The 20,459-nt window shown below is 35.6% G+C and overlaps 2 protein-coding genes across 2 annotated transcripts; one reads left to right on the forward strand and one right to left on the reverse strand.

Annotated features, from left to right (window-relative positions):
• Positions 1-11,936: 11,936 nt before the first annotated feature.
• Positions 11,937-14,763, reverse strand: LOC145120050 (Protein kinase superfamily protein). Its single transcript, XM_079055837.1, has 4 exons — positions 14,501-14,763; positions 13,884-14,271; positions 13,205-13,773; positions 11,937-13,119 (listed from the first exon to the last, which is right to left on the reverse strand). Exons 2-4 carry the CDS (start codon positions 14,247-14,249, stop codon positions 12,144-12,146), a joined length of 1,911 nt encoding a protein of 636 aa, XP_078911963.1. The 5' UTR covers positions 14,250-14,271; positions 14,501-14,763; the 3' UTR covers positions 11,937-12,143.
• Positions 14,764-18,576: 3,813 nt separating this feature from the next.
• LOC145120985 (uncharacterized) lies at positions 18,577-20,231 on the forward strand. The gene is made up of 5 exons (XM_079056762.1): positions 18,577-19,041; positions 19,170-19,269; positions 19,345-19,444; positions 19,540-19,625; positions 19,703-20,231. The coding sequence occupies exons 1-5, from the start codon at positions 18,810-18,812 to the stop codon at positions 20,073-20,075; spliced, it is 891 nt and encodes a 296-aa protein (XP_078912888.1). The 5' UTR covers positions 18,577-18,809; the 3' UTR covers positions 20,076-20,231.
• The last annotated feature ends 228 nt before the right edge of the window (positions 20,232-20,459 follow it).

The raw sequence follows: 20,459 nt of genomic DNA on the forward strand, positions 1-20,459 counted from the left end.
CAAAATCCGAGTTATAACGAAGAAGTTATGACCTGTCAAAGTTTCGCGACAGAACCGGCACGACGCTGAATGACGTAAAATATGAATTTAAGATAGAGCGATATCTAGCCTTAGTGATCTAAACGGAAGTTGTAGAGTTCGTTAAACCGAGAGCGTGCATAAAAAGAACGCCCAAATCTGACTTCGTATGAGGAAGTTATGATTTTCCGAAGTTTCGACTTAGCGGTATGCAGCCCGAATACTCGATTTGAGATCGAGCGGTTTATAGCTGAAACAATCTAAACGAGAATCGAAGATCTCGTCGATAGTAGTCCAACGGTAAAAAGACAGACGAAAACGGACGTCGGATGAAGAAGTTATGAATTTCTAACGGAGTTTTCCTGTCCCGGCCTACTAAAAATAATATAATAAAAATAAAGTCAAAATTAGCCAACAGAGTCTAAACGAGATATGTAGAGCATAATCTCACCTACGCGTGGATATAAAGAACGTCGAAAACGGAGCTCGTATGCGAAAGTTATGAATTTCTGAAGTTCGGGGCGTGAACCCCAAGGTTGTGTCAGAGCTCACGAGGTGAGCATATGTGGCTCACGAGGTGAGCCAGTTCACGAGGTGAATATATATGGTTCACGAGGTGAACAGATGATGGACGTCTTCCAGGGCAAGTGGCCATGATGAACGCAATGACGTATCGAGCTCACGAGGTGAATATTAGAAACTCACGAGGTGAGCCAGTTCACGAGGTGAATATTAGAAACTCACGAGGTGAACTCAGAAAATTCATCCTATAAATAGAAATCGAGGGTCAGCCGAGTTTGATTGCTCATCTCTTACTCTCCCACTCCTGATACCCTCTCTAAGCCCTATTTTAACCCCCCGAAGCCCCGGTATCATTCCCAAGACCCGAAGCGAGTCCCGAAGCCCCGAAGATCCCGAGAAGTGCAATTCCCGAGCCGAAGCTCTGCCAGCGAGAAGCCAATTTTTGTGAAGATCTTCCAGATCTACCGAAGAATACTACCATTACAAGCCGTAGTGTTGTCCGATCATCTTCTGATCAAGTGAGTGTGTAGTTACTTTCTTCTAATACATAAATACGAAGTATTTACTATGAAATACGTGTTATGTGTTTATATATTGGTGTTGATTTGAAGGGGGTACATAATCTCTTTCAAATGCACGATTTTATACAAGTATCGATTTAACGTACTAAGTATATGTGTTATGTGAGTGTATCGATGTTATCTTCTAATCTCATAGATATGATTTATTCTCTATGAAATATGTGTTATGTTTATGTGTCTCATCTTTCATCTGGAATGTGTTTTGAATGAACATGCTATACAGGTTTTAAATTATGTATAAAAATGTATATTTTATCTACTAAAATGTTGGGTAGAACATGGGTAGATAGTTGTCTTGTGATAAAAAGATGAGAGGCCTCGATGTTTTTGATTTAGTCATCTGGCGGAGTTTAGATGACGACCACGGACGTTTCTAGACAGTCTTGTGGAACGCTAGCAGGCTCGCCACCTGTAGGTGTTAATGAACTTGGGTGTTCATTCGCTGTACTCCATCCCCCTCATGGTTGCCTTATTTGACATATATTGCTGGGAAACCCCCGAATGCATGTGTTTTCGCCCCGATGAAATATTCTTAGACTAGGTCCCTTATGTTAGTTGTCTTAGGGACGTAAAGTGAGAATAACGGGAATGTGTAATTGGGTTATTGTTGGTTGGTGGAATTAAATATAATTATTTATTGTGGGTTGAAAACCCTATATGCTCACCAGGCTCCCAAGCCTGACCCACTCAGTTTTCTTTGTATTACAGGTAGTGGCGCCAGAGCATAAGTTGGATGACTTGTCAAGTTATTTTTGGATTATAGACCTGCTGTTATATATAACTGTTGTAAGGTCTGTATTGTAATGTTTATGCTTTTGGTCTGTTTATCGGAACATGACATCCCGAGTTTTGTTTTATAATGAAAATACATTTCTTTATGAAATGCTTTGGTAAATCTTATTTTATCATATTTTTGTTTTGGGAACAAATTTCGCAACTCTTTTAATCAAAGGATTACTCTGAAATTGTTTTAAAAGCATAAATTAAACCGGTCTTTTCTGGCCGTGATTTTGGAGATGTCACAACTACCCCACTCATGATCTGGAGTTGGCAGCGGTAGTATTAGCCTTAAAGATATGGAGGCACTATCTTTACGGTACTAAATGCAAACTTTTCACTGATCATAAGAGTCTTCAATATCTCTTTAATCAGAAGGAATTGAACATGAGGCAATGGCACTGGCTAGAGTTACTCAAGGACTACGACTGTGAGATACTTTACCACCCTGGTAAAGCAAATGTTGTTGCTGATGCTCTCAGTCGGAAGGTAAATTTTGAAAAGAAAAGGCCAAGAGCGTTGAGGATTGAAGTTGTCTCTACAATTGTGGAAAATATAAAGAAAGCTCAGGAGGAAGCTTTAGAGAAAAATGACCGGAAGGAGGAATGTTTGGGTAAAACGTTGGTGTTTGATACAAACGGTCAAGGACTGAAGGTATTCAAAGATAGGATTTGGGTACCTAAGATGGGAGGAGTAAGAGATCTTCTGATGGAAGAAGCTCACAAAACCATGTACTCGATTCATCCTGGCAGTACGAAAATGTATAGGGATCTAAAACCCTATTACTGGTGGCCGACGATGAAGCTCGATGTTGCTAAGTACGTGGTCGAGTGTGTAACTTGTGCTAGGGTTAAGGCACAACATCAGAAACCATATGGGAGTTTAGAACCTTTACCTGTACCCATGGGTAAATGGGAATACATCACCATGGATTTTGTGACTAAACTGCCCAGAACAAGGAACGGTCACGACATGATTTGGGTGGTCGTTGATCACTTCACTAAGAGTGCGCATTTCATAACAGCCAACAAGAAATGGTCTATGGATAAACTTGCAAATTCAGGCTTCACGGTGTTCCGTTAACGATTGTATCCGATCGTGACAGCCGTTTTACCTCACGGTTTTGGAGAAGTCTACAAGAGGAGTTGGGTACCAAGCTGTGTTTGAGTACAGCTTACCATCCGCAAATCGATGGTCAGAGCGAACGAACAATTCAAACATTGGAGGATATGCTGAGAGCATGTACCCTAGAATTCCAAGGTAACTGGGATGAACACTTACCTCTAGTAGAATTTTCCTATAATAATAGTTTCCACTCAAGCATCAAGATGGCACCTTATCACGCTTTGTATGGGGAAAAGTGTCGAACGCCGTCATGTTGGCTGGAAGCTGGGGAAAAGCAGTTTATGGAACCTGAAATAGTCCATCAGACTGCTGAAAAGTTGAAAGTGATAAAGGAAAGGATGTTAGCAGCTCAAGATCGACAAAAGAGTTATGCTGACAAGAAAAGACAACCGATATCCTTCGAAGTTGGAGATTCGGTTTTACTTAAAGTCTCGCCGTGGAAGGGACTTATAAGATTTGGTAAAAGGGGAAAGTTGAGTCCAAGGTTTATTGGACCCTTTAAAGTTCTTCAGAGGATCGGGAATCAAGCTTACAAGCTAGAATTACCGGAAGAACTGGAGGGTATTCATAACACCTTTCATGTGTGTTATTTGAGAAATTTCACGGGAGATGTGCCCGACATAATTCCTATTTCTGAATTAAGGTTGGATGAAAACAAGAGGTTGATCGAAGAACCTGAGGCAATCGTTGACCGTAAGACTAAGAAATTGCGACGCAAGATGGTCGATTTAGTGCTTGTGCGTTGGAAACATACGAATGGGCCAAATCTCACCTGGGAAACGGAGAGTGACATGATGAGTCGCTACCTGCATTTGTTTGCTGATGTGTGGTTATGTGAATATTATGTGAATTATGTGTTTTATGCTTAATTATTAGGGTTTAATTAATTAAGAATAAAAATGAGCGTCAAAAATAAATATTAGATGAAGCCAATATCTATTAAGAAACTTTTAGTGGGCGTGACAAGGATTACATATATATAAAGAATACTGAAATCCGAGTTATAACGAAGAAGTTATGACATGTCGAAGTTTTGCGACAAAATCGGTACGGTGCCGAATGTCGTAAAAAGTGAGTTTTTTATAAACTACTTTTTAGCCTTAGCGATCTAAACAAAAGTCGTAGTGTTCGTTAAACCGAGAGTAGGTATAAAAAGAACGCCCAAATCTGACTTCGTATGAGGAAGTTATGATTTTTCGAAGTTTCAGCTTAGTAGTAGACAGCTAAAAACTCGAATTTTAGATCGAGTGATTTTTAGCCGACACGACCTAAACGAGAATCGAAGGTCTCGTCAATAGTAGCACAACGGTAAAAAGATAGACGAAAACGGATGTCGGATGAAGAAGTTATGAATTTTTAACGGATTTCCTGTCCCGGTCTGTTAAAAATAATAATATAAAAATTAAAGTCAAAATTAGCCGACTTCGGACCCCCTATAAATAGAAGACTTGCGAGCCTTCTCGGATACATTTGGAAATTTGCCATCTTTTACCCCTTTTTCAATATTTCCTTCATTCTAACATCCCCCAAAGCCCCGGTATCAATTATAACCCTCGAAATACGCCACGAAGTGCCCGAGAAATTTATCTTTTCGGTTTCGAAGCCCAACCTTTGCAGAGCCCGGTTTCTCAATAAAACTCTCGGTTTTATTAGAAACGAACGTTTTAGGAAACGAATTGCTGCTCGATTTTCATCAAATCATGTGAGTGTATAGTCACCTTCATCTTACACCTAGATATGAAGTATTTTCTATAAAATACGTGCTACGTGTAATTATATTAATTGTTTAATTGAGGTGACTGTTGAATAGATGTTTTATACAAGTTTTAAACTGTATATGTATTTTTATCTACAAATATGTTGGGTAAAACATGGGTAGATAGTTGATGTGTGATGAGATAAAATGATGAGAGGCCTCGATGTGATTGTGATCCAGTCATCTAGCGGAGTTTGGATGACGACCACGGACTTTTCTAGACAATCCAGTGGAACACTGGCAGGCCCGCAACCTGTAGGTGTTAATGAACTTGGGTGTTCATTTGTTGTACTCCATCCCCCTCATGGTTGCCTTTAGGACATGTATGGCTGAGGAAACCCCTTAGCAGTAGTGTACATCCCGATAATATTCTTTAGGCTAGGTCCCTTGTGATAAGTGTTTAGGGACGTAAAGTGAGGACAACGGGAAATGGGTAATCAGGGTTATTGTTGATTGATGAACTTAATAAGTTTATTATTATTGTGGGTTGAAAACCCTATATGCTCACCAGACTCCCAAGTCTGACATACTCAGCTTTTTATGATTACAGGTAGTGGACCCCGAGCATAGTCGGAGGACGATGAGAGATTTTTGGATTATAGGCCAGTAGTTGTAAATAACTGTTGAAAGGCTTATAATGTCTTGTTTATGCTTTTGACATGTATCGGAACATGACATCCCGAGGTTTTGATATGAAATGAAATTATATATTTCTTAAAGAAAGGTTTTGATAAACTTTTATCATATTTTGTTTTGGGGACCAATTCCGCAACATCTTTTAAAAAGATTTCTCTGATTTTATTTTAAAAAGCATAAATTAAATCGGTCTTTTCTGGCCGAGAAATTAGGGGATGTCATACCCCGGGGCACAAAAAGGTAGAAATGTACATATGGGGATTAGTTCAACCTATTAAAGGGTTGGTCAATTCAAACCGACTACAAACGACAGTGCCAAGAGGTTGGCCTTTAACCTGACAAGTCAAGAAATCCGCCAGGGCACTATGGTCCAGAAAGCTGACCTTCCAAATTCTGGAAATAGCAAAAGGAGATCTGATGATGACTTAGAGCAACCACTAAGGAGAAAAGAAGACTTAGGGAAAGTTTACCTAGCAACCATCCCATCACCCAATCCCCTAAGACAATATGTTAGATATCTTACGATATATAGGGAGTGCACCTATCACCATGAGGGTGCATGTAGAGAGCTAATATGTAACAACTGCAGTAGTAAGGGCCACACCGCTAAGTCCTGTAGGAGCCCAACCCACACCATAAACCAGAGAACTAGAAATCACAAGTGCTAAGAATGTGGAGAAATTGGCCACTTCAAAAGAGATTGTCCTAGATTGGCAAATCAAGGGGTAACGCTCGGCGAAGAGTATTTTTCATTAGAACAAATAACGTTACCCAGAATCCACTCCTAGAAATCGGTACGCCCTCGCTAAATAACTTGCGTAAACAAACTAAAGTAATAATATAGTTTTGTGAACACTAGATTTAAACACTCGTTAAAACACAAAACTAATAAAAGCTAAAGAAACACATGTTATTAATTATTAGGAGGATACGTAGGTTACATGATTCCAGAATTAAATAGTTTTAGAATATGTGATTTAGTTTATTGTGCAGCTATCGTTTAAGTCCAACCGTAATAGGGAGAAATCATACGGTCGAAAAATTATTAAGTTTTAGCAGCATGTAATAGTATTCCCCAAATTATTAGATAACATTAAGTACAACTCGTAGTAACACTATGAATCCCTCGAAAATTCTAGAATGAATTGTTTTGAAAACCCTTCGAAAAATCATATGGGTTTGATATCTTTTGACTCTATGTTCCGGTAAGTACTTGACTGATGTCACTACCACTCTATGTTCCAGTAAGTACTTGACTGATGTCGCTACCACTCTATGTTCCAGAAAGTACATGTCTGAGGGCCATATCACTACCACTATGTATCGAAAAGTATTTATCTGATCACACTCTCACTATCTCTCGCAACAAAAATCAAATCGGTTCAAAAACTTTACTTCGAAGGTAAACCCTAGGGAGTCGATTACTCTCTATAAAACTAAATTATAAGGATAAGCATAGTACTTAGTTTTTACTATGAACAAACACTATGTAATTATATATATATATATATATATATATATATATATATATATATATATATATAAGTATGATTATAATTATAATTACAACAATAAGAGATATAAATCCTGATTCACTCAAATTCACCCAATAGTGCATCTACGTTTGGCACTACAAGTGGAATTTCAGGGATGAAATTTCCTTCAACAGGGGGAGGATGTGACAACCCAGAAAATATGCCTCCAACCGCTGTCGATAATCAAACAACAAAACACGATCAAACAATCTTGTAAAACGCCAAAAATTTTAACCATCACTCTTAGGTGCTGTTTGTTTTTTTCTGAGGCAAAATGTTTGCAGTCTACGGACCACATCTGTAGACCTCTGCAGTAGAAGAGGTGGACCAAACGTCTGCAGTCTGAAAAAAGAAGATTGTTTGTTTTTTTAACATCTGCGGGCTACTAAAATAAACTGAAATCTAAATAAACTGGTTTTTTTAAACTTCAAAGTGATTTTTTAATATTTTTATGACTTTGTTATAAATAATTAACGAATCTAGATCAACTTTTATGTATTATTGTATAAAAAAATATAAATATAAATGGTATGAATTAACGTATATATTTGATAAAAACCAACAACTTTAGTTGCAAAGTTATAACTAAACATTATAATTAGTGATCAAAGTTTGTTACATAAATGGATAGAAATAAACTTCGATTTTTTCAATTAAATCCATTAAAAACGTACCATAAATGGATAGAAATAAAGTTTGACGATACTGTATTAAATAATGTTTTACAAAATTTGGCAAAAACAAATATAATAATATAATATGATTTTTTTTCATATTTATATAAACAACTTCAACGACTATTATTGAAATAAATCTTTATTTATAAATTTGTCAAAAATATCATGTTTGTATCGTCGAACGTTTTTTTTTAAGTTTTTGTAATTTTTTTTTCAAATTGTTTATCATTAATAAAGTTGGAAAAAATATAAATTAAAAAAAACTTAAAAAAATAAAGATATATATGTTTTTTTAGGCTAGAAGATGTCTGGAGATGTTAGAAGACTCTGGTCCACATCTGCGCCAAGAAGAGGGCGCGCAGACATTTTTAGGTCTGCAGTCTTCAAAAAAACAAACAGTCTGCGAATGCTAATGTCTGCGCGTGGTCTGCGCGGCGCAGACAGAAGAGGCCACGCAGATCTGCAGACAAAAAACAAACACTACCTTATTAACGTCGGAACCATAGGTTCAAAAATAAGTGCGCAAAAATTCATGTCACTTTGTGAGCAAGTTAACATATTTATCTTCTACACGCTACCGTCGTTCCAAAAATATAAATTTCACAAAAATCTAACATAGTATGAGTGAGATACGACATTTATAGGAAATAAATGTCTATCGTACTTAAAAAGTTACAACGTTGAAAACTACAAGGAGATTGGCCGACTTTTGGGAAAAGTCACCAGCTAGACAAACGTAGTACTACTTAAAGTAAGGATTATGGAGCAAAGAACGCTTATAACAGAGATCATATGAGGAACATATGATTTTTAACAATAATAAAAACACGTCAAAAGATGAAAGTCAAAACTAAACAAAACGACCAAAAGGAAAGTTGTAGAGAATGACGATACCTACACGAATATATAAGAGTCGTTAAGAACGGAGTTCGTATGTGAGAGTTATAGAATTTCAAAGTTGAATTTTTACCGTCACGTGTGCTAGCACGCAGTGCATGCGAGTGCAGTGTGTCGCGCGTACTGACGCCCAATTGCGTCGAGATATGGGATGACATGGCACACTGAGATAAAGAAACGTTGCACGATCGTACAGTTCGCGCACTACAAACCTGCTATAAATAACAGGTCTCGACAATCTACCCAAACTCTTTAGCTAAATTATGCCTAGTTATAACTAATTGTAGTTAGATAATTATGCTCATAAAATTAGGATGATATTATGTCCGGTAGAAAATCTACCCAAACTCTTTAGCTAAATTATGCCTAGTTGTTATACTAAACCACAATGATAGATAGAATCATACCTAGTTGTTATGTTGACCAGTTGCCAGGAAACACCAATACTCTTGTAGTTAATATAGCCAAATCTCTAGGGTAACTTAATACCTAGCCTTTATTCTATCCAAATCTCTCGGGTAGCATTTCACCTAGTCGTGATTCTGGGCAACTCCCTATGAAAACATTATACCTAGTTGTTATTCTGCCAAATACTCATAGATACTAATATATTATGATGTCACTACGCTCAACTCAAGCGGATAATATTAGTATATTATGTCATCACTACGCTCGACTTAAACGGATAATAGTAATATATTATGTCGTTAGTACACTCAACTCAAACGGAAAATAGTGGTATATTATGTTGTCGCTACACTCAACTTAAACGTATAATAATAGTATATTAATTCGTAACTACGCTAAACTCAAAACGAATAATAATAATATATTATATCGTTACTACGCTAATGAATAATAATATATTACGTCGTCACTATGCTCAACTCAAACGGATAATAGTAGTATATTGTGTCATCATTACACTTGACTCAAACGGATAATAATAATAATATATTATGTTGTCACTACATTCAACTCAAACGGATGATAGTAGTATATTATGTCGTCACTACGCTCGATTTAAACGGATAATAGTGGTATATTATGTCGTCGCTACGCTCAACTCAAACGGGTAATAGTAATATGTTATGTCGTCATTACCCTCGATTCAAACGGATAATAGTTGTATATTATGCCGTCACTACACCCGGTTTCAAATGGATAATTGTAGTACGTTATGATGTCACTCAACTCGAATAATGTTCATATTACTACTATGCCAGTTGGCTTCGCTAAGAATATCTATTTAAATATAATTATATATTATAACTATATAATAGAGCATTGATACTACATTCATGTCATAAGTGTATAGTTATATAAGAAAAGGTTGGACTGTATCCAACTAACCTACATTGAGGTCATTCTCGGTTAGTCTGCTCTTAAAAGCACCAATTTCCTTAAGGATACCCCTAAGATATGGATACGCTAGTAGTATATAAGATAAATAGGAATCACGGAAACCCTAGTACCTAGGAATAGTAAAATGTTATTTTCAAAGAATAATATACAAAACCTGTGAATTCACCAACATTATGTTGACCTCTCCAAACCACATGTATTCCTAGGAAATCGAGTAATGGAAGATTCCACCTCTGGAAGCAGTGATTGATCGGCACAGCTATTGAAGACCTATTATCGTCATAGTTATGCCTAACTATCATGGTACCTCTAACATTAGAAATTTTAGTACTTCCAAAACACTTTATAATGTAATGTTTTGCCTATAAATGAAAGTGATATTTATGTTACATCTTGTTTTGTATATCTCAATGTATGTTCAATGATTGTGATTCAATATCCCTAATGTCGCATCTCCCGGCGTTTCCGCCGTCGGCCAGGGGGTGTGACAATATAGGAATCAAAAGGATTTTGTTGATGCTTGTATTCAGAAGTCTGAAAAGGAAAAAATGCCTCATGAAATGTAACATCTCTTGAAATAAAAACCCTTCTTGTTATTAAATCAAGCATTTTATATCCTTTAACTCTAACTGGATATCGAAGAAATATACATGCAGTAGCTCTAGGATCAAACTTTGTTCTTCTAGCTTTTAAGGTAGATGCAAATGATAAGCAGCCAAAAGATCTGAACATTGAGTAATTGGTTGCCTTCCCAAATAATTTTTCAAAAGGAAACAAACTATTTAGCACTTTTGAAGGAGTTCTATTTATTAGAAAAGTAGCACACAGTAGATAGTAGACATTAGACATTCAGACCAGTATTCAGAAGGAACAGCAGATTGGAAGGAAATGGCCCTAGCAACATTCAGCAGGTGTTGATGCTTTCTCTCCACCACGGAGTTTTGTTGAGGTGTTTCAAAACAAGAGTATTGATGAATAACACCTTGTTCATTAAAGAAATTGACAAATTGCAATTCCTTTGCATTGTCAGATCTGAACATTTTAACACTTGTATCAAATTGATTTTTAACCATGGCAAAGAACTACGGAATAATGGTTTGAACTTCTGATTTGTGTTTTATCATATATATCCATGTAAACCTGGAATGGTCATCAACAATGGTCACAAAATATCTATGTCCCTGATAAGAATCAATATGATAGGGACCCCTAAAATCACAATGTATCAACTGAAATGATTTACTAGACATATTGTTGTGACAAACAAATGCAAACTTCTTTTGTTTAGCTAATGGACATATCATACAAACATGTTTATCTATCCCTTTATTTAAAGCTAACTCATTGCTCAATAACTTGAGTTTCTTATTTGAGGGATGCCCAAATCTCTAGTGCCATTGTTGTAAAGAGACATTTGACTAAATCATGCTCTAGCAAGTATAATCCTTCTATGACTTTACCCCTGCCAATCATGCCAATCATCTGGTTGTTGCCCATCTGTTGTATGATTGCATAATCATGATAAAGACTAACCATTGTAGTTTTATCTTTAGTCAATGAAGTAACTGATATGAGGTTTAATTCAAACTGTGGCACAAATAGAACATCATGAAGTACCAAACTATGACCAACTTTAGTAACCTCGCCCTATTCTTATTGTTGTTTGTGAACTTGAAACCCGGTGAAAACACCATGCAAACTGTAACATTTCTCCTATGTGTCCGGTCTTCTTAGAGTGTGTACAAATGATATGATTCTTCCTGTAGCCTCTTTGATTTTGATTGTTGTTATAGGTTCTTGTTTTGTTGTTATCAGAGTATGAATCTATGACATTGAAAGCCATTGTTGATTTAGGACTTTGATTAGAACTTATGCTCCTTCTGCCTTTCATCCTGGATGATTAATGAAAAGATTCAATTAACTTTTGGAATCGGATCCATTAAAAGAATTCGACCACGGATTTGAGTGAAATCATCATTCAAACCCATCAGAATAGGCATAGTCTACTCAACTTCTTTTGCTTCACCATAGGTACATAAACTCCATGTGCAATGAACATCATAATTTGCTAATTCTTCTCATAAGACTTTGTAAGTTTGGTAAAGTATACACTTACATAATCATCACAGCTTCATACATCCACCATTGAAAATTAAAGAGTTAAAGTATATCTACAACCAAGCAGTTAACTATTTACAATACGATTCACCATAATCAAATATAATACAATAATCAACACATTATACATGTTAATTTACCTTGTAGTATTAGTAATATTAACCCCTTCTCTAAATATAATATTCGCCATATTTGGAGGAAGCCATTTCGCATTACCAATCTCCCCATGTTTTTGTTCACTTTGAGACTTATCATTTTTCTTCACACTCAATCTTCCCATTTTACCTCCAACACAAACCCCCAATTTAACCACAGTAAAAACCCCTAAACCAACCAAAAACGGCCTAACACCCCAATGAAAATCCTCAAGATGCCAATACTTTTTCACCATATTATTACCACTCATCCCAAAACTCACCAACTCCACCTCACCCGGATCCGCCATAAAAGTTTCACTTTCACCACCGAAATTTAACCTCCCGGGAAATTTAACCACAAGACAACCATTCGGTAATACCAAAAATACCCTCCCAGTCCCCCACTCCCCTCCTCTTTTTCTAACCCATTCAAACCTCGGACTAAAAACATTACTTTTCACCCTCACAAACTCTCCAACACAGTAATTTTCTGCCATTTGTACATCCGAATAAACACATTTCCATAACGTGTCAATCCCAATTACACCAACGGTCAAACTTCCATCCCGGTCAACCGTATGAACAACACCGACATTCGATTTTCGTTTCTTGTTTTCTTTCTTGAAACGGATCCAGTCGCCGGGTGAGAACCCGTATGTGACCCGCTCCAGTGTTGACCCATGGACCCTCACCGGGTCGTGGATACCGTGTACCCGGACTAGAACATATCCGTTTTGGGTTTGGTTTTGGTTGTCTGTGTCTAGACCCACGATTGTTCCCACGGGGACTACCATGTTTTCATGTTTGCATGAGTTTAAGGGTTTTCTTGATCGAACTGTGTCGCCTACTTCTAGATTGGATTTTGATAAGAACCATTTTGTGTACCCGTTTAAATTTGATTTTTCTAAAATGGATGTGGGCCCAGGCCCACTGATATTTTTCCATTTCCCATCATCAAAAGTCGCGTTCTTTGAGCTGCAAAAAAGTTTATGAATAAAAGCTGTTATTGTGGAAAAGATATCGAGACATTATATTTAAAAGAATAATAAATTATATGTACCTTTCAAAGACTCTTAATATATCTGCCATTAAAGGTCGACTTCTGAAGTCATACTCAAAGCAACCAAGAATTACATTCTCAACAGCAGGAGGAAGAAGGTTATCTGGAATGTGAGGTTTTTCTTGTCTTTTCACAACTGAGTTATATATTTCATCAATTGACTTACCACACCACGGTTGTACACCTGTCAACATTTCAACAATGGTGCAACCAAAACCCCATGAATCAGTCTCAAAAGATAAGGGGCCTCTTATGTCAGGTTGCCATTGTTCAGGGGCCATGTAGTTTGGTGTGCCAATTCTTCTAGTTGTATCAGAATTAGGTAATGGAATGCGTAGTAGAACATAAGGGATTCCCAAATCACCCAAAATTGCTTTTTGTTCTTCGTTTAGGAGGATATTATTAGGTTTAAGATTAAGGATTAATATCTCTTTTGAATGCAGTTCCATAATTCCATGAGCTAGATCAATCCCATACCTCAAGACATCACCCAAACAACATTTTCCCCCTTTTAGAGTAGCCATTTTGTCACCAATTGATCCCTCATAGAATTTCATAATAATGCATATCTGGAATATATGAATATATGATATGAAAGTTGAAACCATTTAACTAAATAATCAAACAATCATTAAACTATAATGATATAAATAAGTATTAAGTAGGATCTGTTTATTACCTTCCCAGATATGACTGAAACACCATGAAGATGAAGGCAGGATGCACCTTGTAATCCTTGAGCTTTGGAAAGTAAAACACTGAGTTTATCTAATACGACTTTGATGTTATCTTCTTTGATGTGATGTAGCATCTTAACAGCTACTTCATGATACTCTTCATAATCTTCAGTAACTTGATGACGTGTTGCTAACCAGACATCACCAAATGGGCCTCTTCCAAGTCTATGTCTGAGTTTTATAGATGCAGGATTTATCCATGGATTGTTGTTAGATGAGTCATTGGTTGTAAGCTGATCGTAATCATTGTCAACGATCTCAAAGTCAAAGGAAGTTGAAGCTCGATTTGCAAGAAGCTTTCCAGCCATTAATTCCGGTTGAAAGTTGAAACTGGGCACATGTAAGCAACAAAAATCATTAGAACATGATAAAGTATAAGAACAACACCTATATGGCTCAAATTTCAATTCTCCATTGCAGAAATGCAATTCAATTTAATTTTGTTTTAGCAATTTTGTGCCCTAACTATCTAAATTAAGTAAAAAGGGGAAGTTATTCAAGAACTAGAAGCATCAATTCAATTCAGAATAAAAGAATATAGCATCGCAAAAGTACTTACCCCTTGAGCAGATTGGCGATTGAAAACGCGAGTTTTGACGATTTAATGTGATAATCAACTAGAGACTGATCCTGATCATATTCCGATCATGAAATTTGTTATTAATACAACGAAAAGCAAGAGATTACGCTAGTTTGAATCGTCCGCCGAAAGATACATAGCAAGAGACAAGAGAAGAATTACGGAAAGCAAACGATGGCTTCAGTGTCCCCAACTCCCAAGTATCGACAACTTCACTAGAAATAGAAGTTGTGGAGTGCATCATCATCTATCAAACTAGAATTTTAAATTGAATATGAGAAAATATTTTAATAAAAAAATTCAATGCTCACGTAAAGTATATTCCTTTAAATCTCTAATGACAAATCATATAGCAAACTTAGAATTAAAATCTTAATATATTTTAAAAGAATAGGGTTATAAAAACCAACTAATTAAATGAAATCTTATTCTATTCTTTTCATAAATTCAATGATAAAAAATTATAGGAATTTGATCATAAAGTGTCTAAAAATATTTTGTTTTTTATAAAAAATTATATTATCTAAAAAAACATTATTATATGCATTTAACCCCTTAAATTATTGTAATATATTTAAGAAGTTGTCGGAAAAATTAAATAAGTTTTAAGAAATATTAGATGAATCATTCAAATTTGAGTTAAACCATTAAGACTATGAAGAAAGTCATGATGGATTCTCAAAGATAGCTTTCCGGTGAAAGTTCAATTTGCTATTATTATTATTATTATTATTATTATTATTATTATTATTAAAGTGTCTAAGATTAGGGAGGGTTTATTTTTCAACTTATAGGATTAAATAAAATGGAAAAACTAAATTTATATCTAAACAAGCTGATTAGTTAAAGTTTTTAAGACCTACCAAACTAGTAACCAGAAGATGTATGTAACTTTCCAAAAATACCAATAAAATTCTCTTTTTTAAATCACCAAAAAACATACAATCATCTGTTCAAAAGTCAACCAAAGTATAATATATTTCTCAATCGTCGGAGTAAAACAAAATAGATAATGTGGAAATTAACTCCATGGGATGCAGTGCGATCAGGTCGGACCTTCCCTTTGAAGCCAGAAATACCTGAAACATTTAAACATAAACAATAAGCACAAACATCAGTGAGTTCCCCAAAATATCACATAACATACAAAACATCGGGCCTCGCCCACACAACTAACGGGTTCTGACCTCATAATGGGTCATGCCCTCATGACGGGTCTTGCCTAACATACATGCAATAGTCACAAAGACAATCTAACATCTTATAAAGTATAGTGAGAAAACTCATCTCACTCTCACAGACGTGGTGATCCTTCCACCATGTCGTTGCCACCCATAAATCTCAAAATTAAAAGTAAAATTCATATCTGAAACCAAGTGTTACACTATAGCTTTTTTTATACAAAAATTTTCGGGTAAAAATAATAGTTAACTTTTAAAAGTATAAAATTTTCGGGTAAAAACCAAGCGTTCCATCCAACTTATGGATCTACTCTCCTCCTACACGTCCTTGTTCCTTCTTCAAGTACCTTCTTCTTCAAAATCACAAAGAATGCACAAAAGTTGGCTCAAAACTCTCAAAAGTGAATTAGGGTTTCGTGGCTAGGGTTTGGGACAATGGAGGCTAGAAATGAGGCCAGATTATGGGGGTTAAGGTGTTTAAATAGGGTGAAAAACCCTAGAAATTAGGGTTTCATTCTGCCAGCCTACTCGTCGAGTTAAGGCTTCTCAACTCGTCGAGTAGACTTCTTAACCCGCGTCCCAATCCATCTCTACTCGGCGAGTTTGAGGCCTCCAACTCGTCGAGTTTCTATACAAAAATGAATAAATTATGAATTAAATACATACCAGGAACCAGACGTTACATAATCCTTAATCATTTACGTCCATAATTCAGATCCAGACCCTAAAAGGTGTTCTTAACCATAAAGTTTCCAACTTTATGGTTTTGCATGGCTAATAAGACCTTAACATTGGAAACTCTAGCTTCTTGGCCTATTAAGACAACCTACATCATGCATGGGAAGAAAATGATATCCAAGATCATAATTTTATAACTGAACACACCCTAAAACATCTGGAAAGACAACTCAAATGTCTTGGAGTATTCCCTACTCACAAGGATCAAGATTTGGGACAAAAGGGCCAACTTTAAGCTAATACTAGATCTAAATGAAATACTCATCAAGGTTGGAGCTTTATACCTCCAAAAGGTGCATAAAGGAGTGTAGATGTTGGATCCAAGGCCTAGAGGGAAACACTAAAACTTCAAAGCTCTTCCTTCACCTCCAAAAGCTCCTAAAATGGCACCAAAAGACTTTCCAAGCTTCAAAATGAACTCACACACTTCAGGGTTTTTGAAATGAGGAATTAAGCTAGAGTTAAGAGAGTGTATGAGGCCATAAAAATGTTTAAATATGGTCTGAACCCTAAAATTTAGGGTTTGCACCCTGGACACGTACGCCAAACGTACAAGATGTACGCCCAGCGTACGCAAGCTATGCCCAAAATTACAAAATTGCCATTAGGGACCAATCTTGCAAAACAAATACCAACCAAGGGTCAAAAAGGAAATACCTAGAAATCCAGATGTTACATTATTAACATATGATTAAGATTTTCATATGTGATGAAAACCTTTTATTCACATATGAGTATAGACATAACAATTGTTTATATTTTTTAATAGTTTTTTTTCTTATTATATATATTTAATCACATGTGATTAAACCATGTTATTAAGGGGGTGTTTGGCTTATCTTTTGAGATGCCAAAAGTCATTTTAGGAAAAGATAAAAGGTAAAAGATGTTTGGTAAAAACATTTTAAAAGTTACTTTTGGATTTTGGATATAAGGAAAACTGACTTTTTGGAAAAGTCAGGAAAACCTGACTTTTTGCAACTTTTTCAAAAAGGACTTTTGGCCTCTCAAAAGATAAGTCAAACACCCCCTAAATATGATTTAAGTTATTCACATGTGATTAATCTATTCTCGCATTTTCAATTCCATAATTATTTTCGTTTAAATAACCCACATGTGTAATATTTATACATATGATTTTTTTTATAAATATGTTTTGTTCAAATATGAATAAACATGTTTTGTTTAAATATCAATAATGATTGAGTTGAATACAAATCAAGAACACACTCCAATTTTCAAAAGAAAAAAAAACACCAAGATTGCTTGCAAAAAATAGGATGAACAATCTCTTTTTACGTTGTTTTAAGGGTTTGTTAGAAATGACTTCTACTTTTGCTGGTGTCTCATCTCTTGGACCCTTGGCATGTTCTAGTAACAGAGTGATGGATAAGAATATCTCAACTCCAACAAAAAAAAGTTATCATATTTTGCTCAATATCTTCTAGCTCGTTAATCAGGGTACACAAATTTTAATTCCGAAAACCCCCCACAAACTTCCCAAATAAAAGCTGCAAAGAGGAATTGTACTTTAATAAAGACATATCAGCTATCAAAAAGGTTGAAGTGAGTTAACAATAACACTCAAACACTCCTACTTTATCACTCCCATGTTTTTTTTGATCCCCAACTCATACTCTCATGTTTGTATGTTAACTTATAAGCATATCAGCACATATCAGAATATAAATCAGTAATGCATATCATTATAACAACAATGGAATATGAAGCACATGGAGTCATAGACATAAAATAACACAGAAAAACGTGTGACATATTACTAAAGAGTTACGTGATTACAAATTACTTAAGCATAACAATACATATCAACAATAGATATGATAGATTTCAAAATCAAAATAAATCAGAACATGGAATTATTGACATAGTAAGTTCATGGAGTACATATCGACAATGTCTGTCATACCTGATAATATTTTTATAATATAAAAGTAATTAAATTTGATAGGAAAAATCTTAGAATAGTAGGGGATAAATTTTCCCTTTTACAAATGTCTAATTTGTGTTCCTTTTTTTTATTATTATTTTGAAAAAAAGGCGCATGTGCATGTCAACTTCCTAATCAACCGAAAGAAATCGTCAAAATTTGCTCCCAGTAAAACTCGCAGAGAAAAACTGAAAAACAGATAAGTGGATAACACAGAGAGAGACAGGCTTCCTGTTCATACTCCTTCCCCCCCGAATCCAAATTCAAACCCTAAAAATAACTCTCTTTCAAACAATCCTCTTCACATGGATTAATTTCTACCCAATTTCATAACGATCATCACTTTCTCCCACTATTGAACCAATCTTATCGCTATCACATAATCTCTCACCTCTTCTCATAATTTACTCCTAATTTAGCCATGCGAACTCCATCCAAGGATCACAGGGTCGATTTTTCTGATTTTGTGTATAATCGTAAGACTCCCTTTGAGATAAATCGACCATCATCGCCATTTTCGATTTCCACAACCTCAAGCTCTTTTCCTCCATTATTGCCTGCTAAACGCAGCTCCTGGAGGTCACTTTCATTTGGAAAATTCTCCTCCAAGCCAATCAGACTTTCCATCCTCAGATTAGATGGATCTTCCTTTGGTAATCGAAAATGATATAAATTCTATTTTTTTCTATAGATCATCGACTAACTTTTTAAAACATTCACACTTGACGATGTTCTATTTTAGGAAATCGAAAATGAATGTCGTGTGATTTGTGTGATACAGATATTGTTGTAACGAACAGAGCAACTGTAGCAAAAGTGAAGAAGGCGATTGAGGCTGCTTTCTGCGATATACCTACACAAGGAGATGCCGAGATTTCATGGTATATATATATATGCTCAGTTATTCTCTCTAAATTCTCCCTTTCTTCTTCTTCTTATGATTGTGTTTATTATAGGTCACATGTATGGGGGCATTTCTGTTTATGCTTTGAGAGCATGAAGCTCTTTCGTGATCGTGATTCCATTACACGTTTTGGGATCAAGAATGGTGATCAGGTATTTTTCTTCTGAAATAATCATCTTTGGGCTACTTATAAGTTGAATATACAATCAATTTGACCTAAAAAATGATTCAATGAATCATTTTCCAGCTTCAATTTGTTCGACATACACCTATGTATGAAGTTGCAGGTGAAAGATTAGAGAAGATCACCATCGATTCAAATCAAACCAATGGGTAAGCTTTCTACTAATAATATAACAATTTTACAGTCTAATATCAGCTAGACACAATCTAATATAAGATAGACACAGTCCAATCAACAACTGGATCAAGATTGGGAACTTGAATAGGTCATCAAGCAAACGGAGTTTGAATGGGAACATGAAAAAGTTTTGTGGGAACAATCGATCAAATTCAAACCATAATCATGTCACAAAAGAGGTCAATCGATCCAGTTGGGCATGCAGAATGCGAGGGTTGTTTTTACACCGAAAAACAAGCAGTCCGAAAATTGGAACTGCAAGACTTGGACGATGGTTTCCAAGTAGTGATGATGAAGAAGATGATGATGATGATGCGAATGTTTCTTGCAGATCGAGTGCTAGTTCGAGTTCTTATTCACCAAATCCATTTAGTGAGTTCGCCGGAGGTTTTGGTTACCCAACGGGTTATTGCATTAAATGATGTTGCTTGTTGTGAATGTATATGGGCCTCCAAATGATTATATTGGTTTTTTCCATGTAAAGTTTTGTATAGTAGAGCGATCGAATGAATAATGATGTATGTCGTGTATACATCTGAGTATGTTTTTTTGGAAAAACTTGTATGAACGAGATTAAATAACAATTTTATCCTTATATTTAATCAAATTAAAATATTCATTAACTTTAACACTATTTTCATCCATCGTAACATGAGATGAGTTGAGAAGAAAGAAAAGGAAGCACGGATAGGAAAGGGTTAGGCTGTGTTTGAGAGATTAGTTGAAAGTTTTTGCCTAATAAACTAGTTCATAAAGTTATAAAGTAATAATATTCGGTAAAAACTAGTGATAAATAGATGACACAT

Source organism: Lactuca virosa, chromosome 6 (genome assembly GCF_052849685.1).
Source record: "Lactuca virosa cultivar CGN04683 chromosome 6, Lactuca_virosa_CGN04683_v6, whole genome shotgun sequence".
NCBI lineage: Eukaryota > Viridiplantae > Streptophyta > Magnoliopsida > Asterales > Asteraceae > Lactuca > Lactuca virosa.

Bases quoted from the DNA above. Each gene is read 5' to 3' on its own strand.
- LOC145120050 (XM_079055837.1), bottom strand. From the start codon at position 14,249: ATGGCTGGAAAGCTTCTTGCAAATCGAGCTTCAACTTCCTTTGACTTT. The intron at 13,774-13,883 runs GTAATAAACAGA...CATATATTCCAG, and splicing joins TTTCAGTCATATCTGGGAAG to ATATGCATTATTATGAAATT. The intron at 13,120-13,204 runs GTACATATAATT...ACTTTTTTGCAG, and splicing joins ATATTAAGAGTCTTTGAAAG to CTCAAAGAACGCGACTTTTG.
- LOC145120985 (XM_079056762.1), top strand. From the start codon at position 18,810: ATGCGAACTCCATCCAAGGATCACAGGGTCGATTTTTCTGATTTTGTG. The intron at 19,042-19,169 runs GTAATCGAAAAT...TGTGTGATACAG, and splicing joins ATTAGATGGATCTTCCTTTG to ATATTGTTGTAACGAACAGA. The intron at 19,445-19,539 runs GTATTTTTCTTC...ATCATTTTCCAG, and splicing joins GGATCAAGAATGGTGATCAG to CTTCAATTTGTTCGACATAC.